Source organism: Molothrus ater, chromosome 11 (genome assembly GCF_012460135.2).
Source record: "Molothrus ater isolate BHLD 08-10-18 breed brown headed cowbird chromosome 11, BPBGC_Mater_1.1, whole genome shotgun sequence".
Taxonomy (NCBI): domain Eukaryota; kingdom Metazoa; phylum Chordata; class Aves; order Passeriformes; family Icteridae; genus Molothrus; species Molothrus ater.
Window position 1 is genome coordinate 8,045,454 of NC_050488.2, and position 14,844 is coordinate 8,060,297.

Here is a 14,844-nt window from a genome sequence, read left to right on the forward strand (position 1 = left end):
ATTTCTGTTTGCTTGGGGATTGTGTTTTTTTTTTTCTTTTTTTTTTGTTTCAGAACATTTTTTGTACGCTTGCTGAATTCTGGAGCACTTTAGTTGTTTGTACACAGATTGCCACCTTATGTCTCCCTCTGAAAGCACCACAAAATCTTGGAATTTTAGTGAAAATTAAGTTTAGCTTACCAGATTTTCTCTCACCATCAGGACAAGACATGCATTCTTTCTCTTAACTCCCACTTCCAATAAAACCTCTGCAGGAGAATGTGGTGATCTGCACTCTTCATAGTTAAAATCAGTACTCCATTAAAATATAAATCATAATCTACTTAAAAGTTAGCTTAATTTTACATTTTAAACAAGCATTAATAAATATTAATGAAATGATAGAAAGTAGCTGATGCAATGAAAGGATGCTTTGTAATGACAAGGGATTTAAAAAGTTGTATGTATGCCATAATATATAGAGCTCAGTAGTAATATATATTATTTTTATTAATAATGGCTTGGGATAGAAAAAGGTTATTGAAATTGAGAAACGTTGCAATTAATTTTTAAAGCCAGGCACACTTGTGAAGAATTGCTAATAATGTAACATTATTTTAGTTTGTAATATATTCATATTATAGGCAGATTTAAAACAATGCAAACATGGCTTAAACATCTTTACATGGAGCAGTTTCCTTTTTAAAGGGTTTGGGGTAGCTTAATGAATATTTTAAAGCCTTTAACTTAGAAAAACAGCTTGAATCTTAAGATTTGAAAGCTGTGCAAGGAACATTTGTATATTAGATAAACCAATGCAGAGTTTTAGCTGGCTGTGGAAAAGATGGCACGTTGTCTGCTTGAATCTTTCAGATGTGGCCTTCTCAATCATTGCTAAAGTTTATGTTAACAGAAATAAATTAACAACATCCTTGCAAAACACTCTGTGGACACATCCAATGAGGACTTTAGCTCCAGGATTTATTGCTCTTTTAATGTGAATCTCCAGGTCATTTCTGCTTTTTATACTTCAGTTTCTGTTGTGCAGTTCCTTGTTAGAGTCATATTGTTGATGAGACTTGACCTAAAGTTGTGGAAAAGAGTAGCCAGCAGTTCTTGCAATTAAATGTTACTTTTACGATGTCATATGATATCTGTGAGCCTTTCTAAACCAGAATTTATCAACTTGCTTTTTAATCTTAAAATTATATTTAGAACCTAGCTTAGAAATCATATAGCATTTTAAAAAACACAATCTGAGATGTCTCTCAATAGAAACCACAACTACTTGTGTAGTGAGCTAAAGGACTCTGCTAAAAACACATATTTGCTAACATGCTGTAGTGGAGCTGCATTTTTCAGCCTGGATTATCTTTCCTGACCTCTCTGTTGTGGTCTTGTTAACCAGGTGTCACTGTGAAAAGAAAAAGTCTTTAGGAGACTCTGATATGATTTGCTTTGTACCAGTCACTGTGTCTCCTCTCTTGGTCACTGTGAGCACAGAACCAGGTACCCACCGTGCTTGTGGAGGCCCACATGTGTCACACTCACCTTGGGTTTGTTCAGGGGTATGAATGCTGGCAAATATTTAAAGTTTGTGGGATTTCTGGTCTTGATTTCTTTGATGAAAAACTGCCAATGCATTTTAAAGCTGGAGATGGAAACTCTCCATTTTCCTACACCTCATATGGAAAGGTGGCTGCACTAGAAAGGTCACAAACAGTCCAATGCCTCACTGCACTGAGGATCTTCAGTCATCCTAAAGGCTGTGCACTCTAAGTTTTTGGATGTTTGAAGCATTCCTAACATGCAGTTGGTCAAGTACTCTTGTCTGAGCATCAGTTAATTGAGAAAGAATCCCCTCCTGGTGGGGAGTGAGTGAGGATGGGCACTTTTGGGGGATCCTGATGGGAACCCCTCAGTTTCCAGCCATGGCACAGCTCCGTGGGGCTCTGAGCATTCAGCAGCACAGGAATGGTGAGGATGACACTGCTCACCCAAATCCTCAGTGCTGAACTTTGCTCTAAGTATGTTTGCACTGATACCAAATTGTACTGCAGTGAGGCTGTATGTGGTGACAATATTTTGCTAGCATGAGGTCAAGATCCAATTTCAAGCCTGAGGCTAGAAGTTTATCTGCCTCTTTTCATGTGAGAGAACCATTAGCTGATTTTTTATATACAGCTCCAGCTCTCAGAAATGTTGTTATTGGCATATATATTATTTTTACAAATTGCATTAGATATTTCATTCTCTGTCATCATTTATTTGGGAAAAAAAAACAAAACAAAAAAAAACAACCAAAAAACAAGTAGCACAACTTGACTGTGATATAAACATTTCATTCATTCATTACAAAAATGTGATAAGCGAGAGAGATGTGGGTTGGAAATGTGTCCAACAGCCTGGAAAGCACATGATAGGAGTTGGGAAACAGCAAAGTGGATATCTGCACTCCAGTTGAATTCTTAAAGTTTGTTCCAGACCATTAGGGTTGAACGTTTGCAACCAACAGTTATGTGAGTAACACATATTTGAGTGCAGCATGCACAATATTTTCCATTCACTCTGCCCTCATGCTGGTATTTTTTTTCTGTAAAAAATAGGAAAGATCACATTTGACAGATGTGAAATGTAATCCCAAAGTTGCATCCAAAATACTCCAAGTTCATTAATGGAGGTTTGCAGACAAAAAATGTACTGAAACACCAAGGGGGAAAAGGCTGAGTTTAGAGTGATGCTCAAGAGCCAGAGTGGCCACTAAGGGCTATCTAAGTTGAGTTCCATGGAAATTTAGACACTTCCTCACATCTTTGTGCATTTGTTACATGAAAATTATTGATATGATTATGTATGTGCAGGAGGGACATTTGCTAACACAATACTCTGATTTTCTACTCATAATTTGATTTTAAGTCCCACAGATATCACTGTGACATTAAACAATAGTAATAGTGTTCCCGTGGTCATTAAGGAAAAAATTGAAAATACATACATGGATTTTTTTTGCCCTTAAATCAGGCTGCTAAGGCTCCTGAGCATGGAATTAAGAGTGAATCTGTACAGTGATTTAAATATTTATATTACTAAAATCCTGCCTAAGCCATGTATTTGTCATGACCACCTATTCTACTGCATAGTGTCTGTTATAAGCACAGATATAACAGCAGGATATTTTTGTAAAATTAAAAGAGATTACCTATTGTAAAACACAGCACATAGATCAGCAATTATTACTCATGAACAAAGTTTTTTTAAAGCAAAGTGCAATAATGAAGTATTTCTATGAGAAAAAAAGAATTAATTTTTAACAGGAAACACACAGCATTTTTTTTAAACAAGCTGAATTGCTTTTAGTGTTGTTGCTGTGTTCAAATCCTCCCCAAATTACAAAGAAATATCTTCCATTCTTCAGTATAATGAGAAGATATTCTCTCTAAATGTTCTGGTCCCACAAGCATAGTTTTATCCTGTGTCTTCCGAGTTCCATGCTGCTGCTTGACATTAGTTCTGTTCCCTCTAACACTTTTCAGCCTTTGCAGCTGTTTGAAGAAAACAGGGGGCCATGGATCTGAAAATCAGAGAATTCTGAATGCTCCCAGGAGTTCCCTGCCATTCTTTGTTGCTGAAACAAGCCTTGTGTCAGTGTCAGTAGCCACCAGAGCCAATGGCACCAGGGCTGCAGGCCAGGAAAAGGAAAATAGCTCAGTGCAAATGACCAAGAAATGGTGGTGTTTGGGATCCTCAGTCTGCACAACCCATTATCATTGTGCCCTCTCTTACAGCTGCCAGGCCCCTACAAAAAATGCTGTGTTGAAGCAGCTTCCCCAAGATTCACTGTGCTGGGGCTGTGGAAGTGGCTGCTCATTAGCAGGGAAACCTCATGTCTGTGTTCAGTTTATATCCTGTCCAAAGCTGAACACCAGTGGACAAGCAAATGGATTACCTCTCCTGCATGGAAATACAGAGACTAAGCTGCTCAGCTGCAATATTGATTTCCTTTAAGAGCAGATGCTGTAGTCAAATAGTGGGGAGTAAACAGCTTAAAGGTTAGGTTTGCTTAGCTGGATGAGACACATCTCTGGTGCATCTGACATAGAATTCCCTCAGCTTTGCCTGCTATTGATCCAGCTATGCTAGGAAAAGAAAGGGGAAGCCAACTGCATTTCAGAGACAAGGTGTTAAGCCTGCCACCTACAGATTTTGGACCATATGATTGAGGTATTTGTAGTGAAGCAATGGCCTGCATTAAGGAGGGGAATCAGTGACTGACAGAAGGGTGTGATCTGCAGGTTGGCCGGTGAGCTGGGCTGGGTCTGTCAGGGGATACAGCAGCCAGGAGGGACAAAGGGCACAGCTCTGCCTTGCTCCCGCTGGACCTGCCTCCATCAGCATGGGAAATGCTCCAGAATCTCTAAGGAGACACTCTGCAGAGTTCTCATGGCAAAGGCACCTCCTGCAGGAGCAGCAAACCTGCTTCCCTAGAGCCTCTCCCACAGGGCACTGTCCCTGCTTGTCCTGCTGTCCCTGTCCTTTCCTCCATCTTGGAGCATCTTCCTCCTTTCCCAGAGAGGTTTGTCCCTCTCCCAGTTCCCTCACAAACACTTTACCACCCAGGGGTTCAGAGACAGAAAGATGAAAGGAAGAGAAAGAAGTGTGGAGAGAAGGTAGTGCTGCAAGGGCAGTGTCAGATCAGTCCCTGCTTCTGCACTGTCTGTACTGTATATATTCTAATTATTTCTCCTTACAGTAGAAAGCAATTCTTATAATATGAATTTTGGGAATTAGGTTGGGGGATTTGATTTGTTTGGGTTTTTTTTTTTTAACAGTCTGGGGAAGAAATTATTATAACTATAGAATATATGTTATAACTCTTTAAAGACTTTTACGTGTACAAATAAAAGGGAGAGATTCCAATTTAAATTTAAACAAAAAAAAAAAACAAAAACAAAACACCCAAAAACCAACAAAAAACAAACCCAAAAAACCCAACAAACCAGATTTGAATGTAATGTGCTGGCTCAGTCAGAAAAGGTGTTGTAGCCCACACTTGGCTTTGCTAAGTGTCATGTTTCACCCTGTTCAGGATGCATTTCTCTGCAGGATCACTGTCCATCCATTAGAGAGAAGGGCCCTCTGCAGAGGTTGACTCAGATCCCCAAAGCCAAGCTCCTGCCCTGAATTATCCTTGAATAATTTGTGTCTCTGCATGGCCAGAGCTGGAGGTGCTCACCCTTCTACTGCAGGAACCTGAGCTATGTGCTCAAAGGCAGCAGCTGTGATTGCACCCCAGCATTTGCCCTGCAGTGCTCTTATGATGCTTTCCAGGTTAGAGGCTGCCTAAAGGAGTGAGAAAGAACTGATTATCTGTGGGAAGAGTCATTTAGCCACCAGACACACATTAAAAGTGTGCTTTCTTCTCATGCCTTCAGAAGCATGACTACCAAATATAATTATGAACACAGCAGTACCTGCAGTCCAAGTCTATTTTTTTATAATTGCACAATGAAAAATTAATTTTTGAGGAACAGATTAATAAGTATTGCTTTTTGAGCAAATATTTTCTACTTCCAATTAAAACATGAACCTGTTGTATTTTTCCCAAACCTGTTTGCATTTTAGTTGCGCTCATGCTTTTATATGGACCAAAACCAAAAGAGGTCAAAAAGAAACAGATACTGTGTGTGCAACATGACAAAATTGTCATGTAACACTCTGACTCAAAATACAGAGTTCCTTGCAGACTTACTCTCTGTTGTTATTTTTTCTTCATTAACAAAATAGTTTGGCATAACTAGATTTTCTTCCTCCCTCTCTGTCTACCCCTTTCAAGTATTAAATTTCTTCCTTCCCCACCTTCCCCACAAAGTCAAGAAATAGTTTGTTTTCAGGTCTGTTTTAAGCCTCTGAACCTGTACATCAAATAAACCAAGCTAGTTCCTCTGTGGATGAAAGATGGAGGAGAAATTATTAATAAGCTTCTTATTGACTCAAAGTAGCTTCAACAGGAACCTCAACAGTTTAGTCTGTTTTATATTTGGAGATATTTGCAAGCCTATTCCTGTGCTGCCCCACTGAATGGTGGTGATGATACTGCAGTAGAGAAAAAGGATTCAAATCAAAAGATTTACATTTCTTAAAACAAGAAGAGCTTTATCCTTTAAATGTGAAACCTTCTCTTTAATAATAAAGCACTTAAACATAGACTTTCTTTTGATTGTTAAAGCAGCAATAAAGTTCAGCCAAACCCCTTACTCAGTCCTTGAGAGTTGGTTTCCATATTACCAGGGACACAAATGCCAGCTTAAGCCAGCAGGTGTTCAGGAATGGTTATTGTAAGAGAACCTTTAGGGACTCACAGTGGATCTCACAAAAAGATAATACCATTTTCCCTACTTTGTCAGCGACTTCATTTCTCCCTGCAGCCATGGAAGCTGTTTGCTGGAGGTTTTTCTCCCTTGCAACAGAGCCTTGGCTTACACAGTGAAGCATTTTGGTGGAATGTCTCAGTCTCTGAAAGGCTTTGGTCTGACTGTGTTTGTGCACCTTTTGTTTTCTCTGAATGTTTGGTTCCTGAGACTTACTGGCATGAGTGTTCAAAATGAATTTCAAAGATGCATATGCATGTCACCATGGGAACAGAAGGCTGGCCTCAAAGGGCAGAGCTGCTGCTGGGATGATTGTGTGCTTTATCCAGTTTGGGCATGGAAGCAGTGCCATGTGAATTATCTGAATAGTCACACAGCAACCGTGTTGGTTACAACTGGCACAAATTTCTTTGCCACTGATCTGGTGAGGGTAGGAATATCTCATGACTGTGAAATGATCTTAAATTACAATGGCTGAAGGAGGTATATTTTGTTTGTGCAAACTATTAGAAATAGAAAAGAAAGCTGAAATGGACATTTTTGCCCTTATTTATTTGGTTGGCTCAATCGATGTCTTGAATCCTCTATCTTCACTTGTTGGTATGTTGGCTTTACAACTTCATTTGCAGATTATGTTTGAGAATTGTGTAAGGGGAAACATCCATATACTTCTTGATGGAAGAAAACATTTTCTTTTAAAATGTTAAAAAACTTCTAGCAGGAGGATGAGAAGCAAGTTATTTCACTTTTCAAGATATTAGTGAAGTTGTTATTGTGCACTAAGGAAAAAAATGCTACAGAGGGCCAAAATTTTCAGTATTTTATGTTTCTTTATAGCTCTGTGGCAGCCACCATAAGCTTAGACACTTCACAAACTTCTCTACTAGTTAAACAGCCTGTAGGTCTGTGAGAATATTCCCTGTTTGGTAAACAGAGTCAAGGTACTTCATTGATACCTGTGATATAGCTCCTAGAGAGGAGTTTTTACTTAACTAATATATTGCTCTTTGAACTGCTTTTAATTCATAATTTCCATCAGTCGATGCAGGTACTGCATTCCCCAAATTGATGAAATCAAAAATAATGAAGGCTTTCAGTAATAAAGCAATACAGAAAAATTTGCTAGACTTCATAGTTTAGCTGTGTAGTAATTTACTCAGCATCATAATTCTGTAGTTGAAACACTCTTCTGGATTAAGTGCTTTCATCCCAGCTAGGTGAAATGATGGGAATTTTTCTTCTCCCCTCTCTAGTTTGAGGAAGGCATAGCCTCATACTGCACAGCCCTTGTGGCACCTCAGAGTGGGTGAAAGAAGGATCAGAATGGGAAATTTCCCTGCTTTCCCGAGCTGGCACCTTAATTTAAACCTGGCTGTGGGGTACATGCTTTCCACAGGCTCCAGTGTTCACCTGGGGGGGTGACAAAAAGGGGTATCAAAAAAGGGCCTGAATTTGGGCACACCACAGGTAAAACAGAAGAGTAATTACTCCCTTCTCAGCAAAAAGAAATTAATCCTTTAGCATCCAATTAATTGTTAAAGCATTTTATGCCCATCAGGTTCTTTTCTGAGCTAGTTTTAAAGATACAATGAATATAAGTTTCAGACTGCACAAAATGCAAATAGTGCCAATTTCTGGCAATAAAAGTAATGTTTTTTCTATCCTTTACTGTTTGATTTATTCATAGCTGTTTTGAGAAATTCATGCAGTACAATTTTGGTGCTATTGCCTGCTAAAGATTTTTCCTCCTTTCCTTTTATTGGCCCCATTTCTCCCACACACAAATCCACAAAGCCACAGATGCTCCATTACAATGATGTCAGTCTTGCTACATGCTCCAGCTGTTTGGTAGGTACATTTATAAAGTTCAGCCTTTTACATTATGCCATAAATGTATATTTCATGTATAAACATAAAGTTAACATATTGCAGATCACTCTAAGTGTAATTTTAATGGAGGTTCAGTAAGTTTAAAAAATACTGAAAAGCATTTAATCTTTCCGTTGGCAACATTTTTATAGTAAGTTTTCCAAATTTTTTTTTCTTAGGCTAGGTCTAAATATTCCCTGCCCTCTCTGCTATTTCATCTTCTGTGATCTTTGGAAAAAGCAGGGAGTTATTATAGTAAGACAATATGTATTTTAAAGAAAGATGTCTGAGGAAAAATATGTTTCTCTCCACATCTTCTTGATGCTCAAACCCTCACTTAGCATTCTGTACATTTACAGCAAACCACACTGCAAAACACCTAATTCTTGGAGCTGCCAGATTTCAGTGTTGTTTGACATGGCTGACATGCTGCTGATAGGATGTACAAATTCTAACAGATTGCTTCAAAATTTCACGTAGAATTGGGTCTGAGCTTAAAGCCATTTTTTGTATTGTGTCCTGAGTTTCAAAAGAAAGGCTAAATAGTGTCTATCTGGCTTAAATAGTGTCTATCTGGCTCTGCCTTTTGCCCCTTTTCTCTTTGGTATGTGCTTAAGGGTTCAGCTCACAGAAATTCTGTGCATCACTGACTGGTGCCCACAGGATCCTTCCCTGGGTGATTTCCTTCTTACAAAAAATGCCTTTATTTTTTTGCTCTCCCTTTGAGTTGCCTACTTTGTCTTCATTTGAATGTGGTGCTGAGTTATCACCATATTTATACCAGATAGTCATTATTCTAAAATAAATCACTTTGGAAACTGCTGAGGCCTAATCTCTGTTTTGTTGGCTCAGTAATAAAATGGCTCTCCAGAGGACAGATGAAAGCTGATCAGGAGTTGCTGTTGCTTCAAGCAAGACCCAGGGTGCACAAAGGGCCTGATACAACTGTAGAGACTCAAGTTTGGGGCTGTGAGCTGTCAGTGTGTGGCTGCAGGGGAGCCTTCAGTAGAGTTGTGGATCTGTTCCATTCCAGACTGTAAATACATAAAAGTCTGATAAACTCCTAACAAGAACCAGTGGCTCAGAAATGCTGATTATGTCACCATTATTTGTTTTCTTTTTAATTTTCAGGTCTTTTGTTATCCAGCAGATCCCAAGTAGCAACCTCTTCATGGTGGTAGTAGATAATGAATGCTTCTGTGATTCTATCCCACCAATTACCATGGCACCTATAGAAATAAGATATATCCTTTTATTATTACAAACTGGTCAGAAAGAGATTCAAGATGCAAATATTGAAAAACTTCTTATCATGTAAAACTTGTATTGCATGACATCATCACCCATTATATGTGCTGTTTGAAATTAAGCCATCTGGGAATATGTTCTCACATTTTTTCATATGTGCATTCACTTTTTTTTTTTCCTGTTTTTCACAGCCAATATGAATTAAGCAAACACACTTACATGGATCCTATGTAGCATAAGGTCATGGTCCTTAGACAGCTGAACAGCTTTCAAATAAGCTACTAAGTATGTAATTTTCTTATCAGATGGACCTCATTATACTGGAAGTTACAGAACTCACTCTAATATAGATATCTCTCTATTTAAGGCTTGACTGGAGCATTGAAAATGTTTCAGAGTCCTGCTTTCCAAATCTACAAAAGTTTAGCAAAGTAAATATATCACTTGATTTTTTTGTTGCTCTACTTCCTGTTTTTTGCTGCTCTGTAGTTCAGGTAGTTCAGGATTAGTTTTTTCCCATAAGCTGGAATTTTTCAGAAGCAGCCTGGGGTCTGCTTTTATTGCAGACTTATGGAAAGGCAGGTCAGCAGTGTAAGTGCACACGTGCTGTTGAAAACACAGATCACAGAGAGGAAAGCACTAGAATCACTTTCTTTTCCTTGTGGTGACCACACATATCACCTTGGGGTTTTAATGGAGAGGAAGAAAGGAGCTGAAATTCACTGTATTCATTTCAAAACAATCCCATGAGAATGCAATGCTCAGAGCATCTCTCCTTAACTGCCTTGTACATAATGAATCCCTTAAATGTGAACGGTTGAAATCTCAGAAGATAAGAAGACGCCCAGAATCTTGTCATGGATTTCACCCTGAAGTAAGTTTCTATCTACTATTCCTTTCTTTTGAGCTCTGGTAAATTTTTTATTTCTTTAAAAATGATTAATAGGAAAACTATCTTCCAAGATGAAATGTTGGGAAATCATCATAAGACTCAGTAGTCAGGGAAGTGAGGGATATTGGAAGTGCTACAAGTGTTTTTTGTACTCATGTAGACAATGCCTTGAGTTGCTGCTTCTGCAGACTGGTTTGTGTCATGTCAGAGAACGTGGTAGGGTATGAGCACTGGCAGCCAGGAATATCTGAGAACTTACTCTGGCCCAAGCAGTGACCACAGGATTCCTTAGAGATGGCTGGGAATGTTCTGCTGTTCATGTTTGCTTCAGTAATTAGTTTCAGTATCACCCCTGTCATGCTATAGTCATTGTGCTCACACATAATTTTGCCTGGGAGGGATAGTGACCCCTCCACACCATGTATTTACTGCTCTGGGAATAATGCTCTCACACAGCCCAAGGAGAGCTGGTAGAGACCAGGATGTGATTACAGTTGCTTGTACAGGATAGGTTCATTGTCATCCTTTTTACTCTGGAGTAACTTTAATTTCTGCCTCTGCTGATATAGTGTTCTTGTAGAACAAGACCTAAAGAAAAAATTAGAGAGGATGGTGTAGTGCTTGTTGTTTCAGTCTACAACCTAAACTTGTTCAACTCAAAATGTGTACTTGCATTAACTTCCTGAGTATATTTAATTTATGGGCTTTGTTGTTTGCATCAGTGCTCTAATGCCTATGTTTGCTAAAAAAGCATGTGTCATAATTGACTGTAGTGGCTTGTATTTATTTTCTTTTGTTGTTGTTTTATTTTCTTTAGGAAAATGCAAGAGAATGTGGCGGTGTCTCAGGCCTTAGTGCTAAACCTTCTCTTGTTCTTCTTCCTCTACTATTGATGATTTTCTCCAGGTGACATTGACTGATGTGTTCAACTGGCATGCTAAAACATGGATAAACTGTGAACTGGGAAATGGTGCAACATAGAGGACATGAAATATAGTCAGAGCATCAGCATTTCATGATTTTAAACTGTTGGTGATATAAATTCTTAAAGATATGTTGAAAAAAGATTTATCTTTTTACTTTGCAAGTCGTGCAGATGTGAATTTGGCATATGGCAGTCATGATTCATCAAAAAAGGACTTGGTAGATAGAGGTGACCATTGCTTTGTCCCATTGAATACAATTTAAACTGTGTACTTTTTTCAATAAAGTATATTAAAATCACAGTTTCAGAGTGTATTTTAAGTATGCTAATATATTTGTTCAAATAATGAATGATGGGAAGAAAATAAAATAAATGGATGATATTTTATTATGCTTTTAGCCTCTTTCTGAAAAAAATCAGAGACGAAAATGGGACTTGGCTTTTACAATAAGGCAGAATAGCTTTTATTAACAAGCTAAGGAAATACCTGTGTGTGTATGAAGCTGAGCAGGTAATATGTGGTGCTGAATTATAGAGAAGGTTTGGTTTCTGGAAATAGCCATAAAATATCTTACCTGCATTTAGAAAGAGAGTCAAATCCTTATTAAAGCCTTCTAACTTAGGCAAGCTTTGGGTCAAATTGGTTGATTTGGCTGCAGATGGCAAAAATCAAATACTTTTCATCTGAAGGAATAGGAAGATATCTAGAACAGCCCAGATCAAAGGGTGACACTGTTCTGCTGCTGTTCTGATCTCATGTCAGACAGGAGAAGCTCATTATGAGGAAAGTGATAAGCAGAGAAAGTCTGACTTGCAACTGTCAAGTTGTGTGTCAGCAGAAAATTGGTTTTGAGTGTCCCTGTTGGTAGGCAAAGTTCTAGACCAGGATGTTTTTATTCCAGGCCTTACATTCTTTTTTGTAAGGGAAATGAGGTAATAAAGATGAGCATATTCCTTTTGCAATTGGCAGCAAAGTCCCTGGTGTGGATATATTTGCTGGAGATCTTGATCTTTGAACTATGATAGTCTCAGCTTGTCTTTGGAATTTTATAGGATGCTATCAAAGGATGGCCTGTCCTTCTAACAATACAATACATTAAATGCAAAATAAAAAGCCACTGCTCTAAATCTAAATCAGGTGCCTGGAGACTGCAGTTTCCTGGTTGGGTGTAAGTTTGCTTTCAGCCTGGGATAAATGCTAAGCAGATTTGCTGTGTATTTTGGGGGGGAACAGGGAGCAGGGCCACTGAGAGGGGCTTTGTTTTAAACAATACTACTCAGCTTGTAAGGGGAAGAACTAGTAAAACAAAATTTCCACTCCAATGCTTTAATGGGTTCAAATGCACCAGTACTCTCTCTGATTCTGAAACCATTCAGGTTTTTGCACTCATAAATTTCTTTTCCTCATGTCCTTTTTTTTTTTTTTTGAGTGTTTTCTTACAGACTTCTTATTGATCTCAAAATCTTTCTCTGTGGAATAATTTTCCAGCTGACATTCAGTCAAACTGTTGTCCTAGTGACATTCTTTGTTTACTAAGCAAATTGGGACCTCAAGGCATTTTCTCCACTTTGGCTGACATGGATATCCTGCTCTTCTTTGCTTGGTTTTTTTCTCTGAGCTCCATTCCCCCTTACCCTCCATCATTCTCACAAAAAATTAATGTCAATACTTTATAAATAAATATTTAATTTTTGATTCTCCTTCTGAGTTTCCAGAATTCACAACATTGCAGCCTCATAGCTTCTGTATATCTGATTACAATTCTTCTGTAATGGTATTTCATGGTTATAACCAATACAGTACAGGTGGTTTTCCTTGTAGAATGTGGAAAAAAGTATCTTTCTCATTAGAGCTATTGAAAAGCTCTGCATAAACTGTCTGATGTGTTAATCATCATTGCTTACAAAGAAAGGAAACACATTATTGGAGAAAGTGTATTTCTACAAAAGCTAGGTGAAAATCTGTAATAGTAATTCATTGTTCATTTGGGGAAGAGGTGGGTGCTTTTTTAATTGCAAAGGAGCCAGGGAGTGACAAGAGAGATTAAAGTATGACAGTCTAAATTAATATTGAGAAAGAGATTTAAATATGGGCATGTAAATGAATATTGCTCAGAGAAATGTGACAGTTCATTTTCACACACTAAGGCAAAGTTATGAAGGCAGAAGGCATTGGTGTACCCAAACAAGTCACTGTGTGAAACAGAGCGATCCAAGTCAATTGCTAAGTGTAATAACAGTTTTATGAGTCGTCATTTCTCTTATTGAAGCTGTATTTTTAATTTTGTATCTATTCCTTAGCAGTTTCTGGTGTAGTGTGAATCCAGGTTGATAAAGCCAGTCAGGAAGAATGGACACAAGACTGAAGGATGTGTGCACAGTCGGTCCCTTCTCCACAGGGAGAGGCTGCAGCAGGAGCAGCCTGGGCTGAGCACAGCAATGATGGTTATGGGTTTCATGGCACACAGTTCTCCAACAGGGGAAACAGATGGAATCTGTTGAAACAGATTTCCAGAAAAGCTGGAAATGCTAATGTTGTTCCTGCCTGTGTTTGAGTTTGCTGGTCTTTGTGTCATTAGCTCTGAAGCTGTGAAGATCTCATGCCATGAAGTGGGTCTGTGCTGTCATTCCATAGCCTGTGGCAGGTCATAGAGGGTTATGGAATTTAATTCCATTATCTCACTAATCTGAGATGCTATTTTTCTTAAATACTGAAATTATTATGCAAAGTCTGATACAAAGTCAATTGCACTAAATAGCAAAAGAAATATGTGTGCATGTGTATACATACAGCTGCATATGTGTGACTTACATATATTTTAATAAACAAGAAGTTCAGACATTTTCTGTATCTTCTATCTCCTTGAATCTGAGGACAAATCCAAGGAGAACTGGGACAACTGTACAAAAATTTTCTGCACAGCAAGAGGCAGAGCTAAAAGCTTTAGCTTTTGCAGGGCTTGGATCTTTTTTCTTCTTTACTCTCTTTGCTAATGGCATTGATTTGCAACTTATTAGCCCCAGCTGCCTCCTCTTCCTTTAATCTTGATAAAGTAAAAGCTGTCTGGGGGCTCAGGGCTGGCCATGACCATTTTCTAATAGTTCTGTGTGGGAAAACTGTCCATAACTGTCAGTGCTGCAAACACTCCTTTAAAACCATGCAAGCCAGAGAGCCTCAGGCAGGTTTCCACAGCTGTGCTATCTCCTCTCATTGTTTTTGTGACACTGAGACTGCCTGACCCACTGTGTTTGGCTGCCAGGGCCAGCTCTGCAATATGTGTGTTCGGTGACACAGGTGGCTGCCCAGGGCAAGAAGATATTAAAAGCAGCAGTAATTGTTTCATTGCATAAATGGCTTCAAGAGACTGTTTCAGTTTTCTTCTGATAGCAGGAGCCCCAGAACAAGGCACTGGCCTGTTTAGCCCTTTGAGTTCACGAGGCAAAGTAGAAGTTTGGCACAGAAGGTTTGTGGCTGGAAGCCTCCAGTTATTTCCATGTGTTTCCTGAGCCCTTTATGGCCTCCAAGGACTTTTATATCTTGGGACTTTGTGTGCCTCAGAAAT

At 38.7% G+C, this 14,844-nt stretch overlaps 1 protein-coding gene across 4 annotated transcripts in view; it reads left to right on the top strand.

The window, feature by feature from the left end:
* The window catches only part of CACNA2D3 (calcium voltage-gated channel auxiliary subunit alpha2delta 3), a 388,669-nt gene extending 377,001 nt beyond the window's left edge, over positions 1–11,668 (top strand). For all 4 annotated transcript variants that reach the window (XM_036390972.2, XM_036390973.2, XM_036390974.2 and 1 more), the window contains 3 exons: positions 9,348–9,460; positions 10,256–10,338; positions 11,174–11,668. In XM_036390972.2, coding sequence (XP_036246865.1) covers positions 9,348–9,460; positions 10,256–10,338; positions 11,174–11,266 — 289 coding nt within the window. In that variant the 3' untranslated portion in view covers positions 11,267–11,668. The remainder of the gene's footprint in view (positions 1–9,347; positions 9,461–10,255; positions 10,339–11,173) is intronic.
* The last annotated feature ends 3,176 nt before the right edge of the window (positions 11,669–14,844 follow it).